Source organism: Onychomys torridus, chromosome 1 (genome assembly GCF_903995425.1).
Source record: "Onychomys torridus chromosome 1, mOncTor1.1, whole genome shotgun sequence".
Lineage (NCBI taxonomy): Eukaryota > Metazoa > Chordata > Mammalia > Rodentia > Cricetidae > Onychomys > Onychomys torridus.
Window position 1 is genome coordinate 105,849,922 of NC_050443.1, and position 24,561 is coordinate 105,874,482.

Consider the following 24,561-nt stretch of genomic DNA (forward strand, 5'->3'; position numbering starts at 1 on the left):
CTGGGATCAAAGTCATGTGCCACCATGTCTAACAAGTTTATATGAAAATTATGGGGGCGGGGTGGAGGCACATGCCTTTAATCCCAGCACTTGGGAGGCATAGGCAGGTGAATTTCTGAGTTTGAGGCCAGCCTGGTCTACAGAGCAAGTTCCAGGACAGTCACAAAGCTACAGAGAAACCCTGTCTCGAACTCCCCCTCCTCCCCCTCCTCCCCCCCAAAAAAACCCACCAACCAAACAAACAAAAAAAACCAAAAAAACAAAAAAAAATGAAAATTAAAAAAATATAGGAATTGAGGGGAAAAAAAGCTTTTGTCTTTTTTTTTTTTTTTTTTTTTTGCCAGAGCTGAGGACCGAATCCAGGGCCTTGTGCTTGCTAGGCAAGTGCTCTACCACTGAGCTAAATCCCTAACCCCAGTTTTTGTCTTTTAATGACAGGCCCAGTCTATTAGAAGGGTCCTTTGTGAAAATATACTGGGGCAGTGGTTTACTTTACCATAGAGACACTGGGAAATGTTTTCTGAGCCAGTAGGTGTGTCTTTGTGCATGCTGGGACAAGTAGATTTCAAGACCTTCCAGAGTTGTATGCCAAGTGTGTAAGTAGTGCCTGGTGTGAGCAAATAGTGGATATGGGTATATGTGGAAGTGTGTGTGAGGAGATGCGGATGGGTGGGCTTAAGGGGCATGCTGGAAGTTCAGGTGTGATCGTAAGACAGTCTGTTCCCATGAGCAGCAGTTTTGGTTCCTCTGGCCTTTGGAGATGGACTAGGAGACCTGTGGCAGCTAGGAGGCTAGACCAAGTCTGATTGAGGGAGCGAGGCTGAGGTGCTTGTCGGTCTCCTTGGTAACCAGATGGTACCTCTGCCTCTCCTGAAAGCAGTGTACTTACGGAAAAGTAGAGCACATTAGGAATCTTTTATGGGCTGTTTCTAGATGCCTCCGGTAGGGCTGCCCTCCCGATTCTAAGCCCATTGTACATATCCCCATATATTCCCACATAGCCCCATTTTTAACTTGGTTTGGATGGATATGTTAAGTGTGTTCTCAAGAGTAATCCCTTGGGATCACACTGGAAATGCTCCCAAGTGGGGAACCAGGAATCATTCGAGAACTCTTACACACTAGAACAGTGAAACCAGAACTCTGGAATTTTGGGGTTGGAGACTAATCCCAGGGGATTGTGCATGGTAGGTCCATGATCTACCACTGAGCCCCGCCCCTTAGCTCAGCTTTAGAAATGTAGCTTAGTTAGGCACAAACATCCAAGGGAGCAGAGAAAACAGTACAAACTGATTTTTTAAAAATTTGTGTATTCAAAGTTAGGCGTTACATGGGTAGGGGCTGTAGCTGGAGAAAATACCTCAGCTCTTCTCCAGGTCAGCCACCAAGAAGGGTAGTGTTTCCCTCAGGGCCTTGAGGAGCAAGTCCTTGCAGGTCAGGTCCCAGGCTGGGGTGAAGCTGAAGAGCCTCCTCATCTTGTTTGGATTGGTGGTTTCCGCTCTAACTGCCTGGTACTGTTCTTCAGTCAGCACACTGCCAAACAGGGCGTCGAGCACGCCGTCCACGTCTGTGACCCTGGTAATCAGTGCTTGTCTGTGCCGGTCAACGAAGTGTGCTGAGGACAAAGTGAGAACAATGCTGATCGGTGCTTCAAATTTTATTAGATGTAGTTTAGGGGTGGGGGATCAAGGAAGTCCACCCACCATGACTACATAGGTGAACTACACTCCCCCCTCCCCAAATGTGTGGGTAGTAGGAAGGCAGGGTTAATCTTGGCTCTGGCCTTGGGTTGTACAATAGATAGGCTGTGCAAGGGTGTGGTAGGGTGGGGAGGCCTCACCTGTTCTGTCTGCCCTTTGAGGGGAGGCACTGGTTGCGGCTGCCACAGCTCCAGACTCTGTAAAGAAATGTCAGGTGGTTCTCTTCCGTTTTCAATAATCTGTCTGGAGCTGATGTCCCCTCCACCCAGGGTGCTAAGTTCAAGGCTACAATGGGAATTTTTTTTTTTTTTTTTTTTTTAGGTAAGAGGAAGAGAAATCTAAGAGCCAAAGAGGCAGGCCTCTGGCGGGGTGCAGGAAGTTGAGGGTAGACGAACAGGGGGCAGCCACACTCACCTCTCTGAATGACGGTTTGCAGCTGCTCAGCCAGCTCCTGCATGCCCATGTCTCTAAGCACAGTCATTGTGAGCTCCGCGCCATAAGCTTCCAGGTAGAAGCTGACAAGCTTGTCAGTGAGGTCTATGGCGTCCATCTGCTGCAGGGGCCCCCGCGGGATACGTCCATAGCCCTCGCGCAGTGGCACTGACAGCAGCTTCATCTTGAACTTTTTCAACTCCTCCGGGGTCAAGTTTTCAAGAGCGTCCAGGATGGCATCCCGCGCCTGCCCCATGGCTCTGGGGTTCGCAGCCGCGGTGGCCTGCTACCCTTGCGGAGGCCGGCTGTGACCAGGAAGTCAGCAGTTTAGGCGGATGGGCGGGCCGAGACTCCCCAACCCTCTTCCAGTTACAGCGCCCGCTCTTTCCCCAGCTAGCAAGTTTTGGTTCCCGCCCCTAAGACTTTCAGACTCTGCCTTTGCTAGGCAGGGATGGAACTGGTGGAGGTGTGTTGGAGGTAGGGAGATGGAGATGGAGGATGGAGCTAAATTGTTATTCTCTGGCTGTTTGGGAGATGCTGAGAGGCTCAGGAGTTCTTGCTTGTAAACCAGCAGGCGCTGAACACTAGCCTGTTTCCGTTTAGTCTAAGTTTACCGGAGGGAGTATAGAAGCTTATAATCTTGAGAATGTAGAAACCCCAAATCTCATTTCTCCAGGTCTTAGGATCCTCTCTCATGCCATAGAATATTAGAATTGCAACAGCTAGAACGCTGGCCCCCCAAATTCCACACGTAAAAGAAAGTGACTGTGTCTTGGCCTTAGTTTCAGGCATATGTATCAAACATTTCCTTCACCCATCTCTCAGCCTCACATCTGGAGGAGGGGGCCTGGGGTATGAGAGGTTGGGTTGGAAGGGCTAAGGCCTCTTGAGACCTTACCAAATGCCCAGTAGTTAAATGTCTTGTGGGGTGATGACAACAGCACTAGATAAGAAAACTCTAAACTGTGGGGAGACCTGAGTGAACAGCTAGATACCCCACACTCTTGGGACTGGTCGGGATGACATTGGAGCCTGCTCCGTACTCAGAATCCCTGACCTGCTTTAAATATGGCTGGGGAGGTTCTGCTGGCCCATCCCAGTTTTTAACCTGTCCAGTCTTGTGTGTACCTCACTACTTTCTCTTCAAGCTCCAGCCACACTGGCCTCCCAGTTTCTCTCAGCTGCCTTTTCAAGTCTTGGCAAATGCTCTTCCCAGGCTTACGAGCCCCTCCCCTTCTACCCAGCTAGACCATACTACCAACTACTGCTGGTTAACAGAGCCACTTATTTGTAGCTCTTGTGGTATTTTTGGGGGGAGGTTGTTATAATGCTGGGGATAGTGCCAAGGGCACTCTACCTAGTCACCACCACCTAATGATTGTCTATTTATTTTAGCTAAGGTCTTGCTTATCTCACCTAGGCTAGTCCTTTTACTCAGTCTCCTGATGGATGTCTGGAATTGGAAACTGCAGGTGTATTCTACCACATCTGGCTTAAGTTCCCACTTTCCCTACCCCCACCCCCAGGATACCTGGCTGTCCTGGAGCTCTGTAAACAAGGCTGTCCTCGAATTCAGAGATCCGCCTGCCTCTGCATCTCAAGTGTTTGGATCAAGGTCTGTGCCACCAGGACTGGCAAAGTTCTACCTCTTAACATGGTTAAGTTGTGGATTAAGTTTGCAGGGTGACAGAGAGTGTCCATCCTGTGGCATGATATTCCAGCAGCAGCTGTGGTGAGACAGCTAGTGTCCCTGGTGCGTGTGGCTTATCATGGCTCCTCATTGATCCTTATTCCTCCAGAATCTTCAGCTCCCTAACCTACACAAAGGAGCCTGTCCATCCCCCACTCCTGTGACTCCCCAGACCCCCCAGAATCAAGCCCAAGCTCCTTGGCTTGACCCTGGAGAGCCCATGTTAACATAAGGCATTCTGCCTTGCTGGCGTTTGGAATACAATTCAGCACTAACTCTGCTTGGGTTCTCTTCTCTTCTGTTCCGTTTGCTGAGCCCGTCCTTTGACACGAGAAGTCACCTTTTCAGGCTGGAGAGATGGCTCAGCAGTTAAGAATACTGGTGGCTCTTCCAGAGGACCCAGGTTCAATTCCCAGCAACCCATGGCAACTCACAACTGTAACTCCAGTTCCAGAGGATCTGACACCTTCACACCGACATACATGTAGGCCAAAGCCTACATAGAGGTAAAGAAACAACTCAGTTTTGGAAAGTTACCTTTTCTAAGTAGAAGGGTGGTCCTCCATAGGTGTCACTTCTACGCTTTTCAACAGTTTCTTTGGGGGGGAAGAGTAGCCCCATTTAAACAAAGGAAGTCAGGAGGAACGGTCAAGGGCACTTTGCTTAGTCACTAGCCTAGCTTCTGTCTTCTTTTTAAAGCTGTAGTTGAACCTAGGGCATCGTGTGTTTGTCTGTATAATCTCTATTCCCATCCCACCCTTCTTTTTTTTTTTTTCTGAGACAGGGTTTTTCTGTGTAACAATCCTGGCTATTCTGGAACTCTCTGTAGACCAGGCTAGCCTTGAACTCACAGAGATCTGCCTGACTCTGCTTCCTGAGTGCTGGGATCAAAGGTGTGTGCCACCACTGCCCAGTTTAAATTTTATTTATTATTGTGCATGGGTGTGTGTGGTTGTCCTTGTGATCGATGTGTATAGAGGTCAGAGAACAGCGTTTGGGAGTTAGTTCTCTCCTTCCACCCCGGGTCCCAGAGATTGAACTAAAGTTTCAGTCTTGTGTGGTAAATCACATTATTTATTTATTTTGGTTTTATAAGATACGGTCTCAAATTTGCTTTGTAGTTGAAGATGACCTTGAACTCCTGATCCTTCTACCCTGACCTCAAGTGCTGGGATTCCAGCTGTGTACCATCACACACTCCTGTATGTCTTCTGGCTACCCATATTGAGCCTTTGTTTGGATGGGGTGACATTTGCTTTTAACTGAAACTTGGGGGCTGGCTGCAGAGAATGCCAGTAGGGAGTAATTGCGTGTGTGATGCTCTGAGGTATTTGGGACCCGCACACTGACTTTCCTCCTCGTGACAGTGAGAGGGGATCAAGTTGGGCCAGATGACATCTGAGCAGTTACTTACAACTCAGAGATGCCCGGCTGGGATGTCCACCTGACGTGCATCTCAGGAAGTGGTAGCACTTTGATAAGATGCCACAGGGAAGCAAGAGACATGGACTGGGGAAATGCCACCCTCGATGTTGCAGAACTGGAAGTGTCACCCTGATGGTGAACCCCAATAGGGACAAGTGACACCTTAATGGATGGGTGCTATTAGCACACTGCAGATTCTGAACTCTGAATTGTGGAGGAGCCTATTTTATTTGAAAAAGATGTATTAAGGTTCTACTGAAGTTACAGCCCCCTTAGATGACTGTTTTATTATTAGCTTCCATTTTTGAATCTCACTATTTTTCTAGGCATGTGGTAAGCCCTTAGCACACACTGTCTACTTTAATTTCCCCAGTAACCTCAAAAGGCATTCTGTATTTTTTCCCAACATGCAGTGGGAAACAATTTCAGAAGTCACCCTGGGAACAACACTGCTAGTCAATGTTGAAACATAGATGGGAACCCCATCCACATGTCACCTGTGGCCCCAGATTCCACCCAACACCCCCAGGTTTCACTTTTCTGCTCCAGAAATTAGCCTTTTTCTTGGAGTGATTATGTGCAAAGGAAGTAAATACCTCCAAAGTGCCTCTGGAAATGCCAGTAGGAAGGTGAGTGCTACAGGGAAGTTAATTAAATGGTGAAATTAACTTCCCCGTGTTTGCAGAGTGCTCTACGTACTCTCGAGCTTACAAAGCATATTCAGAAGATATGGAACATCGGAAAGCAGGAGCAGATGGGTGTCAGTCCCAGACAGGTTTAACTCCCAGGCCCTCTGTCTCTCGGAATCAAGGAAGTGACTTCCCGTCTCAGTCTGGATCCTTCCAGTCGGTGCTCTGAGAAAGGCAGTGTCTTGACCATTGTCCCCTAGGGAGGCAGAGACAAGGCCTGCTGGTTCCTGGAGACTGCCAGGTAGCTTGTACCCAGGAGGTAAATATATAGGTTTTCGAGATCTTGGGAAGTCACATGCCCCCTTCTCTTCTGAAGTGCTCCTCACATCTTTCTAGATGAGGTACTCACCTAGAGAGCTGAGCTTTGACCAGAGGACCTCTAGTCAGCTTAGGCTTTCCCTTGCCTCCCTGGACCAGAGCCAGAGTGGTGGGTAAGGTGAGATGCCTCCTGGTGTATGATCCCCTAACTCCTAAAATAACTGGTTGTTGGAACCATATTTGTTAACTTCTGGGGTCAGAAAGACTATTTTTCTTTTTCTTTTTTTTTGAGACTGAGTTTCTCTGTGTAGCCCCAGTTATACTGAAACTCGCTCTATAGACCAGGCTGGCCTCAAACTCACAGAGATCCACCTACCTCCAACACGCTGGGATTAAAGGCCTGAGCCACCATGCCTGGCTTTCCTTTCCCTTTCCTCCTTTCCCATTTCCTCTCTCTCTCTCTCTCTCTCTCTCTCTCTCTCTCTCTCTCTGTCTTTCTTTTTCGAGACAAAGTCTATGTAGCCCCAACTAGCCTGGATATTGCTATGTAGACCAGGCTGGTCTCACATAAATCATCTTGCCTTTGCTTCCCAAAGTGCTGGGATTAAAGGAATACACCACCATGCTTGGCAAGAACACATATTTCCAATAGTTCCAGAACACTGGGCAAGTTACTCAACCTCCTATGTGCCTCCTTGTTTCCCTGAGCCACAGGCAGGGACAGTGCAATTACAAGAAGAACTTAAATTAAGAATTTTGAAGTACTTGAAATAGAGCTGATACATAGAGCCTCTGAGCCTTAGTTTTCCAATCTGTGGGCTAGGATGTTACTGATTTCACAAGGTTGCAGGAAGAGTTCACTGGAAAAATTAGTGGTAATAACTGTAATTGTAGGAGGTTTTCCTGGACTGACAGCCCCCAAATCATGACATAGAGACTTATTATTATGAATGCTCAGCCTTAGCTTAGGCTTGTTTCTAGCTAGTTTTTTTTTTAACTTAAATTAACCCATTTCTATTAATCTATGTGTTGCCCTGAGGCTCATTTACCTCAGCTACAATACTGTCCATCCTGCTTTCCTGCTTCCTCTGTGTCTGGCTGTCTGGTCCCCAACTGTCTGGGCCCCAGTTGGCTGGCCAGCTCCCCTTTTCTCTCTGCCCACCAGCCTTACCTCTGCCTAGTTATTGGCCATTCAGCTTTTTATTAGACCAATCAGGTACCTTAGGCAGGCAAAGTGAAACAGCAACACATCTTTACATAGTTAAACAAATGCAGCATAAACAAATGTAATACACCTTTACATAGTTAGACAATTATTCTGCAACACAAACAAATGCAACACATCTTTACATAGTTAAACAAATATTCTATTCTACAACATGTAATAATATCAATATCTAACATTTGTTGAACATTTTCTGTGTGTTTGCTGGGTGTGGTGGCTCATACCTGTAATCATCAGTGGGCAGATAGAAATTATTGAGTTTGAGGCCAGCTAGGTCTACATATAGAGGCCTGCCTGGATCTTTGTAGATCTGTCTCAGAGAAACCAACAAATATGAGAGCCTGTCTCTAAGAGCAAAGGACCAAAGAACTAATTTGTTGAATCTTCATAATGACCTAATAATACTTATTGTAACATGTAATCCTCACTTTAAATTGACAAGAAAACCAGGTTAACTGACTTGTGCAAGGACATATGTGATGGTGGAGTCAGGATTTGAATTTCATAATGGCATGGAGCGCTTCCTAAGGTCTTGGATGGGGTCCCTGTTTATTTGTTCTCTTTAATCATGATATGCCCAGGACCTTGGTCATATCCTGCTGTTGTGGCTCAAGATGCTGAAGCCCATCGACACAGGTGATTTTCCCAGGGCACTCAGTGTGATGTCAGTGTTAGGACAGGTGTGCATCGGTAGCAGCCTGCTGGGGGGGAGGGGCTCTGCTTCTCTTTGACATCTTCACTCCTAAGAAATGCTCACCGGTCATGCACTTTTTTGTTTGTTTGTTTCTGAGATAGTGTCCCAAATTCATTCATTGTTTGTTTGTGGCAGTGTCTCCCTGTATACATAGCTCTGGATGTCCTGGGACTCATGTAGACTAAACTGGCTTCAAATTCAGAGATCTGTCTGCCTCTGATGGCACACAACTTTGATCCTAGGTGGGTCTCTCTGAGTTTGAGGCCACCCTGGTCTACAGAGCAAGTTCCAGGACAGCCAGGGCTACAGAGAGTACACCAAGAAACCCAATCTCAAAAACTAAAGCCAAAAAAAAAAAAAGAAAAAAAAAAGAAACCTTGTCTTGAAAAAAAACCCCAACCAACTAACAACAACAACAACAACCCCCCCCCCCCAAAAAGGTGTGTGCCACCACTCCCAGATGATACCTCCCTTTCTAGACCAGAGTAGACTTGTGGCTATCTTCCTGCCTCAGCTTCCTGAGCGCTCGGGTCACAGGTGTACGCCATTGCTCACGGCTCGTTCATTGCGTTTTTCACTCTAGCTGTTGGGAGACTTTGCCTTGCTACAAATTGGAGCTTGTCTTTGAGCCCAGGGACTTTGTCAAAGTTTAGTTTCAGGAGCAGCAACACTGGTTCCCTTCTCCTCCCTTAGACATGGCTTCTTGATCTATCTTGTTCTGTAATCTGCTTATGAAAATCAGTGTCTCTTTCTTTGGTCAAAAGACAGACCTAGCCCATCTCTGTCACCTTCTGGCCCTGGATACACACTTCCATGGATGAATCAAATCTAGAATCTTTAGCTTCAAATTGACAGTGATGGCAATTGTAGATGAGATAAGAGTTTGGGATGTTAGGTTTTGAACCTAAATGAAACTGCTTGTGGCTTTGATGGCCAGCTCCAAATATACATTTGCCCCACACCCTTCCTGTTACAAACGTCAGGCCAAATCTGATCGGTCCAAAATATCAGCAAGGTAGTTGAAAGCTTAGAGATAATGAGAACAGGCGAAATAAACCTTCCCTGGACTTTTCAGTTCCCTGGGAAAGGACGCTAGCTTCAAACACAGATACGATTACAGCACGCCTGAAATACCAGCATTCAAAGACCGAAGCAGGAGAAGGCAAAGCGCCTTCAAAGAGGAAACTGAGAGTTTAAAATAGAAACTCTTGACTGAGTGAGATAGCCGTTGAGCGAGGAATGAGTAAACTAACTCAACTCTGAGCAAAACTGGTTGAATCTGAGAGGCCAAATGAAGAAGAGTTAGTTTCTGTTTTATTTCAGTTTTGGAATAGTAGTTGATCATGATAGTGTGCCATACAAGCCAGAGACAAGTATGGAACAAAACTTACATTCTAGCAGAAGACAATAAACCAACACGCCAAATGTATTACATCTTAAATGGTGATAACTGTTATGTAGAAAAAGGAATCAGAGAAGGAGGTTTGAGGAGACGTGGGGCTGTCAGCTGTGGCTCATCTGTAGTCAGAGCTATTGGCAGGGGACTGAGGCAGGATAATGAGTTCAGTCAGTCTCAAAACAGACATCAGTCATGGTCATAATCCCAGGACGTGCAATGTGGAGACAGAAGAATCACACGTTCCAAGCTAGCCTTAGCTGCCATCTGTAACTTTTGTTCCAGGGGATCTGATGGCTCCTGACCTCTGTGGGTGCCAGGCATGCACATGGGACACTTACATACATGTAGGCAAAACACTCATACATAGAATCTAAATCTAAAAAAGTTTAAAATTATATATATATATGTATATATATGTATATATATATACATACATACATATATCAGATACTTCTGATAAATTGAAAATACATGACTTATGGGAAACTAGGTTCCTTCATTTATCACACGATTGATTATATGTGGACACATATATAAAAATATGAATGAGATTTCTTCCTTGGCTTGAATATTTTTATAGTTTCCACTCTATTTGTGTCCTCTCCTGCCAATCAGTTTTTTTTTTTCCTTCAAGACAGGGTTTCTCTGTGTATCTTTGAGCCTTTCCTGGAACTCACTCTGTAGCCCAGGCTGGCCTCGAACTCACAGAGATCCACTTGGCTCTGCCTCCCGAGTGCTGGGATTAAAGGAGTGCACCACCACCACCCAGCCACCAATCAGTTCTTTACATAGGTTGTGGTAGGGGTCATGGGGCTTCACAAGATTGATTTCTGAATACCTTGCAGTAGATGGCATAACTCACACAGTAATGCAGCTGTGCCTGAAGCTTGGGAAGCACATGTGCATTGGAGACCCTCACTTTGGAAATGTTCATGATGTTCTAGATGACAAAGTTCTTTGTGCACAAACGGGGCAGTTTATATGGCAGAAAGGGAGCGTGTTGGGTGTACTGCCTTACTTCATCAAAAGCTTTTATTTATTTTATTTCTCTGTCTCTTTGTGCATATGCATACAGGTGCCCATCGAAGCTAGAAGAGAGCATCAGATTCCCCTGGAGTTATAGGCAATTGTGAGCCACTGGACGTGGGGGCTAGGAATTGAGCTTGGGCCCTCTTGAAGAGCAAATGCTCTAGCTGTTAAGCCATCTCTCTAGCCCCATGTTGTGGCCTTTTTGGGCAAGACTGTTGTTCTTTTTGTGTGTGTCATGCTGGAACTGAGGACACACATTTTTAGACTTATTTATTCTAGTTTATATATATGGATGTCTTTCCTGCATACATGTGTGTGTCCCACGTGTATGCCTGCCTTCGGAGGTCAGAAAAGTGTGTTGGATCCCCTGAAATTGAAGTTATGGGTGATTGGGAGTCACCGTGTATTGCTGGGCACCAAACTTGGCTCCACTGTGAGAGCAACAAGTGCTCTTAACCTCTGAGCCATCTCTCCAGCAGAGGGCCATTGCATGTCTTGTGAATGGGAGGTTTTCTGTGTATCCATTAGAGGAACATACTTGCTTTAAGTCTGGGCAAGGCAGTGCATATATGTGATCCTAGCACTTAGGTAGTGGAGGCAGGAGGATCTGGTATATAGGGAGTTTGAGGCCAGCGTGGGCTGCATGATTTTCTTGAACAGCTAAACAAAACACAACAAAAAGAAACCCAAACTGAAAAGTAAAAACGAAATAAAAACCTCAAGTAATCTTGCTTTACTTCATGAGCTTATTTATACACAGGCTTCTGCTGTAGTCCTGATGTCCTGGAGCTTATAGTCTTTCTGTCTTTCCTTCCTGAGTGTGGGATTACAGATGATCACCAGAGCTGGCTATTTTTTTTGAGCTGAGGATCGAAGCCAGGGCCTTGCGCTTGCTAGGCAAGCGCTCTACCACTGAGCTAAATCCCCAACCCAGAGCTGGCTATTTTGCAATATATATAATTTTTGTTTTTTGTTTTTTGTTTTTGAGACAGGGTTTTTCTGTGTAGCTCTGGCCTCTGCCTTCTGAGTGCTCGGATTAAAGGCATGTGCCACAGCTGCTTGGCTCTCTTTAATATATATTAAACATATATATTTAATATGTATAATCTTTAATATATCTTGATGTTGTGGAATACTATTTTAAATGTGCAAAGGTATGTTACATTTGTTTCTGCTGCCTTTGTTAATGACATAAAGATGGCGTTACATTTGTTTGATTAAACAAAATTAACCTGGGTCAGGAGGTTGAGCCAGCAACTAGCTGACAGGAAGTTGTTGAAGGAACTAAGTGTAGCCAGAGTTCTTTAGTGGGGGCTGAGCAGAAGGATGGCCTGTTCTCAGGAGACGTGAACAAGGAGAGAAGGTCAGCTACTTGCTGTTCAGCCTCTCGGAGTGAGCAGGATTTCACTTCAGCCTTTGAATCCTGAGTTCTGTAGGAGGATAGAGATCTAGATAAAGTTTCCTTTAGCAGCCGTGATAGAGCCGCTGTGGAGTTGCAATTGCCGGTTGGGCCAGCAGTTACTCAAGGTGCAGCCACTGTGTTGAATGCAAACCAATATTTGGTGCCCAACGTGGGACACCATAATTTAGGGTTTTTTTTTAAACTCTTTAGGGGCCCACCACCCAGCTCCCAAATAAATACACAGAGACTTATTCTTACTTATGAATGCCTGGCCGTAGCGTGGCTTGTTTCTAGCCAGCTTTTCTAACTTAAATTATCCTGTTTCTATTTAACTATGTTTTGCCTCTGGTCTTTTTACCTTTCTTCATTCTATAAGTCTTTCTTTCCTTCTTACTCCATGGCTGGCTGTGTGGCTGTATGGCTGGGTGGCTGGGTGGCTGGCCCCTGGCATCCTCCTTTCCTTCCCCTTTTCTCAATCCTCACACTTCTCTTGACCTAGATTTCTCCCTCTATTTATTCTCTCTGCCTGACAGCCCCATCTATCCATCTCCTGCCTGGCTATTGGCTGTTCAGCTCTTTATTAGATCAATCAGGTGTTTTAGATAGGTAAAGTAGCACAGCTTTACAGAGTTAACAAATGCAACATAAAAGAATACAACACATTGTTGCATCATTGAACAAATGTTCCACAGCATAAACCAATGTAACACATCTTAAACTAGTATTCCACAATATCTCGATCCTCTTGTCTCAGCTTCTCAGACATGAGTCACCCCACACTAGCCTCTTTTTTTTTTTTTTTTTTATGATTTATTTATTATGTATACAGTGTTCTGTCTGCATGTATCCCTGCATGCCAGAAGAGGGCACCAGATCTCATTACAGATGGTTGTGAGCCACCATGTGGTTACTGGGAATTGAACTCAGGTCCTCAGGAAGAACAGCCAGTGCTCTTAACCTCTGAGCCATCTCTCTAGCCTCCATCTCCAGCTTCTTGCTTTAATTGATTTTTTTTTTTTTTTGGAGATGAGGATTGAACCCAGGGCCTTGCGCTTGCTAGGCAAGTGTTCTACCACTGAGCTAAATCCCCAATCCATTAATTGATTTTAAAAAAATGGTTTAAAATTTATTTTTTATTTGTATGGGTGTTTTGCCTGCCTGTATGTTTATGTACCACTTGTGTGCCTGGTGCCACAGAGATCAGAAGGGTGACAGGCTGCCAGGAACTGGAGTTACAGTGAGAGGCCATGGGGGACTTCTCCTGGCCCCAGCCTCTACCATGCCTGAGTTCAGTTTCTGTTTAGGTTTCAGTTTCGGTCTTTGGTAAAGCAGGTGAGGGAGATATTGTATACCAGGCTTGATTCAGCACTTACAGCCCCAGCCAATCAGAAACATGTTAGTGTGACTGCTGCTGCTGCCAATCATGTTTAGGATGACCTAATTCCCCCTAGCTATCTAGAAAAGGAGCCTGTGAGCTTCTCTGGGGGTCATCACCATTTTGTTGTGTGGCTGACTTGCCCATGCAGGAATTCATCTTTTGAGAAATTAATGCTCTTGCTTTTACATACGTGAGTGGTGGTCTTTTGTGGGGTAATCTGTGGACCCTAACTATAGATGGTGGTGAGCTATTGTGAAGGCAATGTGAAGGCCTAGATTTGACTTTACAGACACCATCTTAGGGATGGCCCCCATCTTAGACCACCTGGTGACCAGGGTCTGTACTCAGTTCCAGGAAGAGCCTCAGGAATGTACCATGACAACTCGAACAAACATCCTAAAAGCAACCAATTAAGAAATAGGGCAGAAAAGTTTTAACAAGATCCAGATGTTCCTGCAGACATTTTGTCAGCAGGCTGTGGTTCCACGCCAAAAATCTAACCCAAATGTGGTTTCATGCTGAAAGTCTAGACCAATAGTTTCAAAAAATCACCTTGCCCCATATCTCTTCTACCCAATCTCAAAATGACCAGCCATGTAATTCTCAGCTTGTGTTTTTTTTCCTTTAAAAACTCTCCTACTCCTGAGCCTCTGGCCGCTGCCACATTTCCCTCCATCTGCTGCATCAGAGCATAGGGTGGTGGTCTGGGTTTAAACCTGAAAATAAAAAGACCTTTGTGGGCTTGCATTGGAAACCGGCTCCTTGGTGGTCTCTGGGGGATTTGCAACACAGGCACAACACTACCATGTAGGTACTGGGAATAGAACCCAGGTTCTCTGGAGGAGAAGACAGTGATTCTTAACCATTGAGCCATCTCCCTAGCCCGGTACTTTAAATTTATTTATTTAAAGATTTATTTATTTATTTATGTGTACAGTGTTCTGCCTGCATATATCCCTGCAGTACAGAAGAGGGCACCAGATCTCATTACAGATGGTTGTGAGCCACCATGTGGTTGCTGGGAATTGAGCTCAGGACCTCTGGAAGAACAGTCTACACTCCTAACCTCTGAGCCATCTCTCTAGCCCCTGGTACTTTACTTTTTTTTTTTTGAGACAGGGTTTCTCTGTAGCTTTGGATCCTGTCCTGGACTAGCTCTGTAGACCAGGCTGGCCTTGAACTCACAGAGATCCGCCTGCTCCTGCCTCCCGAGTGCTGGGATTACAGGCGTGCACCGCCGCCACCGCCCCCCCCCCCCCCCCTGCTTTTTCTTTTTGGTTTTTCGAGACAGGATTTCCCTGTGTAGCTTTGTGCCTTTCCTGGAACTTGCTTTGGAGACCAGGCTGGCCTCGAACTCACAAAGATCTGCCTGCCTCTGCCTCCCAAGTGCTGGGATTAAAGGCATGCGCCACCACCATCTGCCCACCCCCCCTACTTTAAATTTAAAGATAGTGTGAGAATATTGTATAGTTGTCTTGTTACTATAGGGCAGCACAATGACAATCAGGAATTAAAAACCCAGGAGCTTGAAAAGGCATCACTAAAAGGTTGACATTGAGAGGAGATGTGAGGAGACAAGGACAAGAACCATGCGATATCTGGCCTGAAAGAACATTCTTGGCAGAGGGGTGGCAAGAGCAAAGTCCTTAAGGTGCAAGGGGGAAGGGGTGAGACACACAGGCCAGAGCAATGAATGGCGCCAGACAGGACAGAGATGATAGGCCATAAGGAAGACCATGATTATTATTCGGATTGAAATTTATACTGACATTTGAAAGATAAGCATGTAAGAAAGCCTGGTTGCTCCCAGGGCAAGCTCCAGCTCTGAGCTGTAGACGCTAGGTTTAGTTCATTCAATTAATTACCTAGCATCCAAGCATTTAGGGAGGGGGTACATTTGTTCCAGGGCCCTTGCTAAAAATAGGGAGAAGATACCCTCACACCTTAGCCATGGAAGAAGAAAACCTTTCAGGGCTTGGGGAAGTCCTGCCTTCCCACAGGTGAGGGTGGTACTGTCAGTGTGGCTTGATAGTGGTCAGCTTGGGAAATGAATAGGTTAACTAACTGCAGACAAGGAGGAAGGAAGCCAGAGAGTGTAGGGGTGAGAATAGGAAGAACCGGCAGCCCTGGGCAGTCTTCTGTGTGTGTGCAGAGGGGCAGCCCTGGACAGTCTTCTTCTGTGTGTGTGTGCAGAAGGGCAGCCCTGGACAGTCTTCTGTGTGTGTGTGCAGAGGGGCAGCCCTGGGACAGTCTTCTTCTGTGTGTGTGTGCAGAGGGGCAGCCCTGGGCAGTCTTCTGTGTGTGTGCAGAGGGGCAGCCCTGGACAGTCTTCTGTGTGTGTGTGTGTGTGTGCAGAGGGGCAGCCCTGGGCAGCCGTCTGTCTTCTGTGTGTGCAGAGGGTCCTGTTTCCCCACCGACTCTAAGTTCTACCCTGGCCTGAGGGAGGACATGGACGGGTTGGGACAGGTGGCCTGGATGTCTGCCTGTTGACTACTCACGCTTCACTTTTAGAACAGTTTCCAGAAGTGGTGGGAGGGAGAGGGCGGGATGACTAAATATAGTTCTTGGGCCACTCAACTATCTGGGAGGGTCTGACCTCTGTTTGGCATGTGCTTGTCAACTGTTGAATCCGCCCGTCTGGCCCTGAGTCCCTGTCCTTGCACTGAGCCTGCTGCCTGCCGCTTGCTGGTCTCTGGACACAGCTCTGAGCAGCCTGCTGTTAGGCCTGTCCCTGACCGGTCCTCCCCGAATCCTTTTTGGCTTGAGTTCTCCCTTCAGATCTGTGAGTCCTGGAGATATGGGGGAAGAAGGCTGGGTATGCTAGAGAGGTCTGTGGGAGGACAGATGGGGAGGGGATTCTGGATCATTCTAGAGAAGTTGGGGTCCAGACCTAGGTCGGAGGCTGAAGCCTGGGCTAAATCAGGAGCAAGGAGCGGGTGAGAGTGGAGCCGGGTGTGTTTAGAAACCAGGGCTGACAAAGGCCCAATTGGGTCACGTTTGTTTTTATCTGGGCTGAGAAAGGCAATATATACTCACTTTGGGACGACACTAAATCGCCTTTACCCGTTGGTCATAACCAAAATCTCTTCCGGTCTGGGCTATGAGGTAGTTATAGGCTGTGGGGCCACAGACCCAGCGTGGAACCGAGCTGGAATTCTGTCTTTGGGTCTCTCTGACAGACTCCTCTTCCCAGGCTCACCATGTCGGCTGCTCCAGGCCTTCTGCACCAGGAATTGTCCTGCCCACTGTGCCTGACGCTGTTCGATGCGCCAGTGACCGCTGAGTGTGGCCACAGTTTCTGCCGTGCCTGCCTGGGCCGCGTGGCAGGCGAGCCTGCGGCCGATGGCACAGTGCCCTGCCCTTGCTGCCAGGCACCCACGCGGCCGCAGGCGCTCAGCACCAACCTGCAGTTGGCGCGTCTCGTGGAGAGTCTGGCCCAAGTGCCCCAAGGCCACTGCGAGGAACACCTGGATCCACTGAGTATCTACTGCGAGCAGGACCGCACACTTGTGTGTGGTGTGTGTGCCTCGCTCGGTTCACACCGTGGCCACCGTCTTCTGCCTGCCGCTGAGGCCCACGCACGCCTCAAGGTGCGGGGACCCAGCAGGGGTCCGGTCGGGGTGCGTGGGGAGGGAGGGAGGGGGGTCTGACCACCGGGAAAACCCGCTGCGTTGACTTGTATTAGGAACTTCAGAGGGTAGGTGTCTGGGTTGCTAAGGAGGGTGGGCCGGGGTAGGTGGCCAAAAGTCCGCAGGAGCCTTCAGTAGAGCAAAGCCTGCAGGATCCCCTGGGAGCAGCGTGCAGAATAGCGCTGACCTGGCTGAAGTCCTCCAGCCAGCCTAGAAATGCACGACAGGGATCTGACCAAACTGTGATGTGCCTCGTAGCAGATTGAAACTGGGTTGCCACCTGCCGCCCACGTGCTCTTGGGTGAACTGGCTGGACCTGCTAGATTGGCATGTTTGCGGGGTGGAGTATGCAGTAAGACTAGCTGACAGGAAGTTAAAGGTGAGGCCAGGCATCCCAGAACCCGGCTGTCCAGTTGTGTACTGTGCACTTGGGTGAGCCTGAAGTTTGAGAGGGATGTGGGAAGGGCGAGGCACGTCTGGCCAAGGCTCACGGTGGGTAGGACGAGACTCCAGTCCAGGCTGTTATTCCAGTTGGAGCTAGAATACAGCCCTTACACAGTCTTGCTCTCCCGAAGTTGCACTAGAAAAAATATCCGATAATAGTCGAACACACATGCCAGGTATACGCGCTCCTACAAGTCATGCATATCACAAATTACACGCATGCAGATACTAGCAGATATGTGCCCGGTTGGCCCAGGAAGCTGTTATTAAGCATTTGTTAGCCTGTGGAAAAGCGAGCAGGTGCAGAGGTGGGGGAGGAGGTAGGGTCTGGAGCGGTCCTCCTTCAGCGGGTGGAGATGCTGCTATTGTCTGCTGCTGCCTCTTTTCTGAGTGTCTGGTCTTCACTCTCCTTTGGTAGTGATTCCCAGACTTCCCGGGGCCTCGCCTCGCAGGCCCCTTCCGGCTCCTGCCTTGCTCAGTCCAGCTCAGACCTGCTGTGGACTTCTAGTAAAGGGCAGGCGTCTATTGCTAGGGTCCACCCAGCCCAGTTTCCTCTTTGCTGACCCCAGAACTCTAACCTTGCTTATTTTATCTGTGAAGAGAGACTAGAACCTGTGAAGTAGACGTGTATCAGGCTTCTGGGAACTTTGAAAGGGCAGATGTGGAGCTCCAGTCTCAGTGACCTGCAATAGCCTAACCCTAAGCCTTAAAGGTCTGAAGAAGGAGATCCTAGAAACGAGCCCGAAGGAGGAAGGGAACAGGACAGCTCTGGGACTTGATGCCTGGAGTTTTGACAACTTAGAGGGTTTGGGTCAGGAAGCCACTTACCAGACTCAGAGCGGTTGACCAACTTCCTCGGCACTGGAGGGTCATAGTGCTTTTGGAATCCGTGCTGCCTGCTCCTGCGTTCTGCAGTATGGTTGCTATAGTTGGCGCAGAAGTAGAAGGCAACCGGCCTGCTGGTGAGGTTGGTGGTATCCAGCGGCCCAGGTTCCCCTCACCTCCCAGGATGTGTCGAAAGCCCTATAGAGTGCCTCTAGCTTCAAGCTTGGCCTTCTTGAACCAGTCGCTGTCAGGCTCACCTTCCGGGTGGTGCTTGATTGCCATGGCCCAGCCCTGCGACCTCTGAGCCTCTGACCGCAGGACCTAGAGCAATCAGGCTGGCCTCAAGAGAGGACATCCGAGGTGGAGGCTGATCTGGCAGCCAGCCAGGAGTCCTTGGTTCAGCCCTGTGGCTTCCTCTCAGGGAGTATTCCTCAACAAACACCACCTCTGTCTTCAGTTTCCCCAGGGGAGGTGTGTCACTTGGTTGAAGTGGGGGTGTGAGTGTTCACATTCTGCATTCCTATGGGAAACCGATGGGCATAAGGGTTGTAAGAAGGCAGAGGTGACTGTGGCAGGAGCCGTTAGAAGCTCTCCATACTTGCATTTCAGGGGTTCCCTAAGCAGCCCACGGGTGTGTGTGTGTGTGTGTGCGTGTGCGCGCGCGCGCGCGTTCGTTGATTCATAGCGGTATGCACATACATTTTCTGTTCTCAGAACTCATAGGTGTGTGCAGAGGCTGGCCAGGGTACCAGGCTGCCCGAGACTGGATTTTTAAGTAAGGGGTGAAACCCAGGAAGGGAAGAATGCACTCTTCCTCCTCTTCCTACTCTTCCTCCTCTTCCACCCTCTTTCCCTCCCCTCCCCTCTCCCTTCTTCCTCCTCCCTTCCTCCCCCTCCTCCCCCTCTCCCTCCCCTCCCCCTCTCCTCCCCTCCTCCCTCCTCCTCCTTCTCCCTCCTCTCCTCTCCCTTCTTCCTCCTCCCCTCTCCCTTCTTCCTCCTCCCTTCCTCCCCCTCTCCCTCATTTCCTTCCTCTTTCTTCCTTTTTTTTTTTTAAATAATGTATTTAACTTTATTTTATGTGCACTGGTGTGAAGGTGTCAGATCCCTTGGAACTGGAGTCACAGACAGTTGTGAGCTGCCATCTGGGTGCTGGGAATTGAACCCTGGTCCTCTGAAAGAGGAGCTAGTGCTCTTAACCTCTGAGCCATCTCTCCAGCCCCTTCTCTCCCTTCTTTACTTCTCCTCTGAGACAGGGTGTTATTATATAGCTTAGGCTGACTTCAAGTTTGTGATCCTCCTGCCTCAGCCTCCCGAGTGCTGGAGTCACAGACATGCACGGTCACGCCCAGCTTCATTTCTTTTTTCATACATCCTTCACTCATTTCTGGAAGGCTGCTGTGTGCCACGTGCTACGCTTTCCAGTCTGGCGATGATGCTGTGCTTGTGATCCTTGCAAGGACCTATCTGGGGTTAACTGCTTGGGGGTGAGGTTGGGAAAGTAAGGCCAGGAGAGTTAAGAATAGACCACTTCCCTAGGGTGAAGTACGGCCAGGCATGCACGTGGATTGGGGACTAAGCAGAGGGCTGGAGAAGGGGCTGGCATTGAGCGGGAAAGGACAGATGGCAAGATAAGGGGGCTGATGTTCTGGGGTGGCATTCCAGCATCTCTTTTATCCTGTCCCCAGACGCAGCTTCCGCAGCAGAAACTGCAGCTGCAGGAGGCCTGCATGAGGAAGGAGAAAAGTGTGGCCCTGCTGGAGCATCAGTTGGTGGAGGTGGAGGTGAGAGGGCTGAGGGTGGCATGTGGGGCGGCTACCACCAACCCCACAATTCCCCAGAGTTTTCTTGAGTGCGAGCAGCAGGAAATATTAGTTAGAAGGATTTAGAGTGTGGAAAGAAACAGAAAATACAGGATAGTCTTGAGAGGGCCTATTCCAATGGGCCCTGACTGTCTCTGTCCTAGGATATTTATAGAAATGCCAAGGGGTGGCGCAAAAGACCTCCTCCCCCAGCACAGCCAAGTGCAGACCATCTCAGACACCTGCACTCAGGCCCGTGGCCTAATCATCCTCTCTATGCAGACCTGCTGAGTAAAGCCACGAGGAACCTGTAAATGGGCTCCCACAGTGGCTGAGGATTCCTAGGCAAGAATCTTCTCACCCCTATCTCAGGAGACAGTGCGTCATTTCCGGGGAGCTGTCGGGGAGCAGCTGGGGAAGATGCGGGTGTTCCTGACTGCCCTAGAAAGTTCTTTGGATCGTGAAGCAGAAAGGGTTCGGGGTGAGGCTGGAGTTGCCTTGCGGCGGGAGCTGTCAAGCCTGAATTCTTACCTGGAGCAGCTGCGGCAGATGGAGAAGGTGCTGGAGGAGGTGGCTGACAAGCCACAGACAGAGTTCCTAATGGTGAGCACTGAAGGACCGCCCCTCCCTGCCTCCTGGCCATGGCCCAGGTTCCCGAGACCTCATCCAGTTGTCATGGGGGGACCCTGTAGCCCATAGCTGTGAAGGGATAAGCGGGGTCTTCATATCAGAGTTGGGTCTCTGAACTGCTGTTCAGATTGTATAGTGCATAAGTGAGTGGCACCATTCATGTCAAACAGTGTAGGCTTGTGTGTCTATTAGGACAGTCTTCTAACAGGTGGATATATGTCTCTGGGATAAGGAAGGGCACCTTTTTCTGTTCACATAAAAGTTATCGTCCAAGAGCGGCTTTGAGTCCTGGGCTTTGGCTTTTCTGATCTTTCTGACCGCACGTCCTGGGTTGTCTGCTTCCTTCCTCACTGCTTTATCTCCATTCTCGTTTTCTCTTTCTCCAGAAATACTGCCTGGTGACCAGCAGGTGAGAACCTGTCTCTTTCTTTTGCTGACCTTCCTTGTGCAAGTCTTCCAGGGGACACCCTCTGCTTACAATGTGCCTGTCTCCTCACTCAGCTCACAACCATTTCTGTGCACTTTGTGTTGAGCACAGAAATGAAACAGCCTTGGTCCTTACCCCCGGGGACCGCATGTACTGGTGCCACGGTGCCACAGATGTGGATGGGTCACAGGTATCACCTCAAGACTGCTGGGAGGGAAAGGGGGAGCCCAAGGAGACGTTCCAGAAGAACGGACGTTAGAGCTGGATCTGGGAGGAATGGACAGGAGTTGGAGAAGTAGCCCTGCAGTGCAGGCTGGTCTTACACTCACAGTGTAGGCATGCCTGAAGCGAACGATCTTAGCCTCTCAGATGCTAGGGTTACTGGCATTTTAGAGAGTACATTTTATATCCAATTGTATCACATACATTCATGCTGTGCAGTTGGCATCTTCATGCATTTCCAGAGTTCTTCCATATTCCCAAACAGAAATTTCGGTGGAGGAGTTTAAGGCACGGGTGTGATGTGGGGAAATCCTAAAGCCCCTCTCCGATAACCTGTGTGCTCTTCCCCTGGAGGAATTCCTCCTGCCCCAGCCCTCACCCCCAGCATCACCTCTCTACCCCACTGTACCCAGGCTGCAGAAGATCCTGTCAGAGTCACCACCACCTGCAAGGCTGGATATCCAGCTGCCTGTCATCTCAGATGACTTCAAATTCCAGGTGTGGAGGAAGATGTTCCGGGCTCTGATGCCAGGTACTGACAGGGTTTGTATGACTGTGGGGTCGGAGGGAGACCCAAGACACAGAGAGCAGCCTCCCAGCCCCACCTCAGAAAGCCATGGAAGATACTATTTGCTGTTTGGATTCTTCCTTGCTCCCCTCCCAGCTATGAGGGCCTGGAGTTTACAGTGGGTAAATGCCATAGAGAGTGCCCAGCTGACCCCAGAGTGCTGCTGTGGCTGGTCTGGGCCACTGGCTGTGTGGTCCTTGGCCAGTTATTGTCCTTCTCTGACCATGGAGCTGACGGTTCCTGGTGGCTGTGGGCTGTGGTTTTGCAGAGTTCCTGCCACCCTGGGGCATCTGACACTGCCTCTGGGAACCTGTAGCTGGGAGCCAAGAGCTCAGCCTCCTCTCCTAGGAGCTAACATTTCTGGGTGCCCATAGGACACACACACACGCACACGCACGCACACAGAGCTGTTGGGCCTTTACTGCCTCTGGTCTAGTTGAGGTGGGAATGAAAAGCACTTTGGTTTATTCAAGAGTAGACTTTTAAGACCCAGAGACTGCATCAAGACACCCAGAACCGGGCTTCCTGGCTCATGTTCTGGACCTTGGGCGTTTTTTGTGGGCCTCAGAAAACACCCCGTATTTGGTATTCCCCGGTCCTGCCTACCACGTGCCTCACGGTGCAGCTGAGCAAACCCGAGAGGATGCAGGGAGGGTGAGGGGACTCTAAGCAGGAAGGCTCCTCCGGAGCCAGCCTGACCATGGTCTGTTTGGCAGCGCTGGAGGAACTGACGTTTGACCCCAGCTCTGCGCACCCGAGCCTGGTCGTGTCCCCTTCGGGTCGCCGCGTGGAGTGCTCGGAGCAGAAGGCGCCGCCGGCCGGAGAGGACGCGCGCCAGTTCGACAAGGCGGTGGCCGTGGTGGCTCAGCAGCTGCTGGCCCAGGGCGAGCACTACTGGGAGGTGGAGGTGGGCGACAAGCCGCGCTGGGCCCTGGGCGTGATGGCGGCCGACGCCCCCCGCCGTGGCCGGCTGCACGCGGTGCCCTCCCAGGGCATGTGGCTGCTCGGCCTGCGCGAGGGCAAGATCCTGGAGGCGCACGTGGAGGCCAAGGAGCCGCGGGCACTGCGTATGCCCGAGAGGCGCCCGGGGCGCATCGGCCTCTACCTAAGCTTCGCCGACGGCGTCCTGGCTTTCTATGACGCCAGCGACGCTGACGCGCTGGCACCCCTCTTTTCCTTCCACGAGCGCCTGCCCGGGCCGGTGTACCCCTTCTTTGACGTGTGCTGGCACGACAAGGGCAAGAACGCTCAGCCGCTGCTGCTCGTGGGGCCTGACAGCGAGCAGGCCTGAGGACGGGGAGGCCTGGTCCTCAAGGCGGTGGAGGGTGTAGGTCACCTTTGTAGGCCTGGAGTGGGTGGGGCGGGTTCTAGGACTGAAGGCTGAGGGGTGGACAGGGAGGGGGTGTTTGTCTCACAGGGTTCCGGTTGGGACGGACAGGGGACAGAGGGTGAGGGATTGAGGGACAGGGTCTGTGAAGAAGTGCCCTTAGTCAGATCTCAGTGAGTTTGGGCCAAGAGTTCCAGCTGAGGTTTAGGGAGGCTGGGGAGAGGGTGGGATTTAATGGAGGATCTTGGGAAGTCTGTGGAACAATGGTTCCCTCAGCCCCACAACCCACTCCTGAAGGCCCCTTCCTCCTCAAAGCTGCGAATTCCCCGTACCCGACAGGTTTTCAGTTCATCTAACTGCCTTTTCTTTTTTCTCTTGGTTTTTGGAGACGGGGTTTCTCTGTGAAACAGTCCTGGCTGTTCTGAAACCCACCTTGCAGACCAGGCTGCCCTGGAACTCACTGAGATCCGCCTGCCTCTGCCTCTCAAGTGCTGGGATTAAAGGCGTGTGGCACCACCGCCTGGCTTCTAACTGCCTTTTCAAAGCCCCCAACAATCCTGACAGACTGCTGGTGCATGACTATAATCCCAGCACTGGGGGGTGGGAGGGGGCTGAGGCAGGAGAATGGAAAGTTGAAAGTCAGCAGGACTCTGTCACAGACAAACAAATGTGCACAGAACTGTGATCTGGGGGAGGTCAAAGAAGGCTTCCAGAAGCTGGCGAGGTGGCTCAGTGGTTAAGAACACTTGCTGCTCTTATAGAACATTGCGGTTTGGTTCCCAGCATCAACACTGTGGCTCACAACAGGTCACTTGCAGTGGATCTGATGGCCTGTGTGGGCACTTGTGGTACACAGACACATGTGCAGGCAAAACACTCATACATGTTTAAAAAAAAAAAAAAAGATTGCCTCTGTATCGCTATTTCTATTTCTGTCTCTCTTTGGAGACAAGGTCTTGCTGTAGCTCAGGCCAGCCTAGCATTCACTACGTGGGCCAGATTGGCTTCAAATTCTCTCTCTCAGCCTCTGGCATGTTGGGGTTTCAGGTGTATGTCACCATGCCCAGCAAAGATGGTTGCTTCTAACAAGTTCTGAGTGGTCCTGTAGCTGCAGGTCACCTAGGATCACACTGAGAGCAACCCTGACTAGTAGGCTTGGACAGAGGCACTGAGTCTAAATACATTTCTGGTTCAATTAACATTTCTGTAAGTTAAGGGCCATGTGCTTTCAGGTTTTATGTTTGAATGTGTGTGTTGAATACTTGGACCCAGCTGGAGGCATTATTTTGGGTAGTTCTGAAACTTCAAGATGAGGAAGAAGGGCCTGGCTGAGGAAGATCACTAGTGGCATGCCTTTGGAAGCTCTGTT

General features: G+C 49.4%; 2 protein-coding genes across 5 annotated transcripts; one reads left to right on the top strand and one right to left on the bottom strand.

Annotated features, from left to right (window-relative positions):
- Positions 1–1,290: 1,290 nt before the first annotated feature.
- Positions 1,291–2,470, bottom strand: LOC118589687 (apoptosis-associated speck-like protein containing a CARD). Of its 2 annotated transcripts, XM_036197185.1 has the most exons (3): positions 2,115–2,470; positions 1,841–1,897; positions 1,291–1,615 (listed from the first exon to the last, which is right to left on the bottom strand). In XM_036197185.1, the coding sequence occupies exons 1-3, from the start codon at positions 2,386–2,388 to the stop codon at positions 1,362–1,364; spliced, it is 585 nt and encodes a 194-aa protein (XP_036053078.1). In that variant the 5' UTR covers positions 2,389–2,470; the 3' UTR covers positions 1,291–1,361. The 2 variants fall into 2 exon arrangements, with proteins under 2 accessions (XP_036053078.1, XP_036053087.1); XM_036197194.1 differs by lacking the exon at positions 1,841–1,897.
- Positions 2,471–4,300: 1,830 nt separating this feature from the next.
- On the top strand, positions 4,301–23,205 carry Trim72 (tripartite motif containing 72). Of its 3 annotated transcripts, none has more exons than XM_036180945.1 (7): positions 4,301–4,328; positions 16,501–16,911; positions 19,905–20,000; positions 20,391–20,621; positions 21,035–21,057; positions 21,711–21,829; positions 22,582–23,205. In XM_036180945.1, the coding sequence occupies exons 2-7, from the start codon at positions 16,522–16,524 to the stop codon at positions 23,154–23,156; spliced, it is 1,434 nt and encodes a 477-aa protein (XP_036036838.1). In that variant the 5' UTR covers positions 4,301–4,328; positions 16,501–16,521; the 3' UTR covers positions 23,157–23,205. The 3 variants fall into 3 exon arrangements, with proteins under 3 accessions (XP_036036838.1, XP_036036857.1, XP_036036847.1); XM_036180964.1 differs by having other exon boundaries at positions 4,311–4,328; positions 16,515–16,911; XM_036180954.1 differs by lacking the exon at positions 4,301–4,328 and adding an exon at positions 15,887–16,103.
- The last annotated feature ends 1,356 nt before the right edge of the window (positions 23,206–24,561 follow it).

Bases quoted from the DNA above. Each gene is read 5' to 3' on its own strand.
- LOC118589687 (XM_036197185.1), bottom strand. From the start codon at position 2,388: ATGGGGCAGGCGCGGGATGCCATCCTGGACGCTCTTGAAAACTTGACC. The intron at 1,898-2,114 runs GTGAGTGTGGCT...ATTTCTTTACAG, and splicing joins GCAAACCGTCATTCAGAGAG to AGTCTGGAGCTGTGGCAGCC. The intron at 1,616-1,840 runs GTGAGGCCTCCC...CTTTGTCCTCAG, and splicing joins TCAAAGGGCAGACAGAACAG to CACACTTCGTTGACCGGCAC.
- Trim72 (XM_036180945.1), top strand. From the start codon at position 16,522: ATGTCGGCTGCTCCAGGCCTTCTGCACCAGGAATTGTCCTGCCCACTG. The intron at 20,001-20,390 runs GTGAGAGGGCTG...CCCCTATCTCAG, and splicing joins ATCAGTTGGTGGAGGTGGAG to GAGACAGTGCGTCATTTCCG. The intron at 21,830-22,581 runs GTACTGACAGGG...TCTGTTTGGCAG, and splicing joins GTTCCGGGCTCTGATGCCAG to CGCTGGAGGAACTGACGTTT.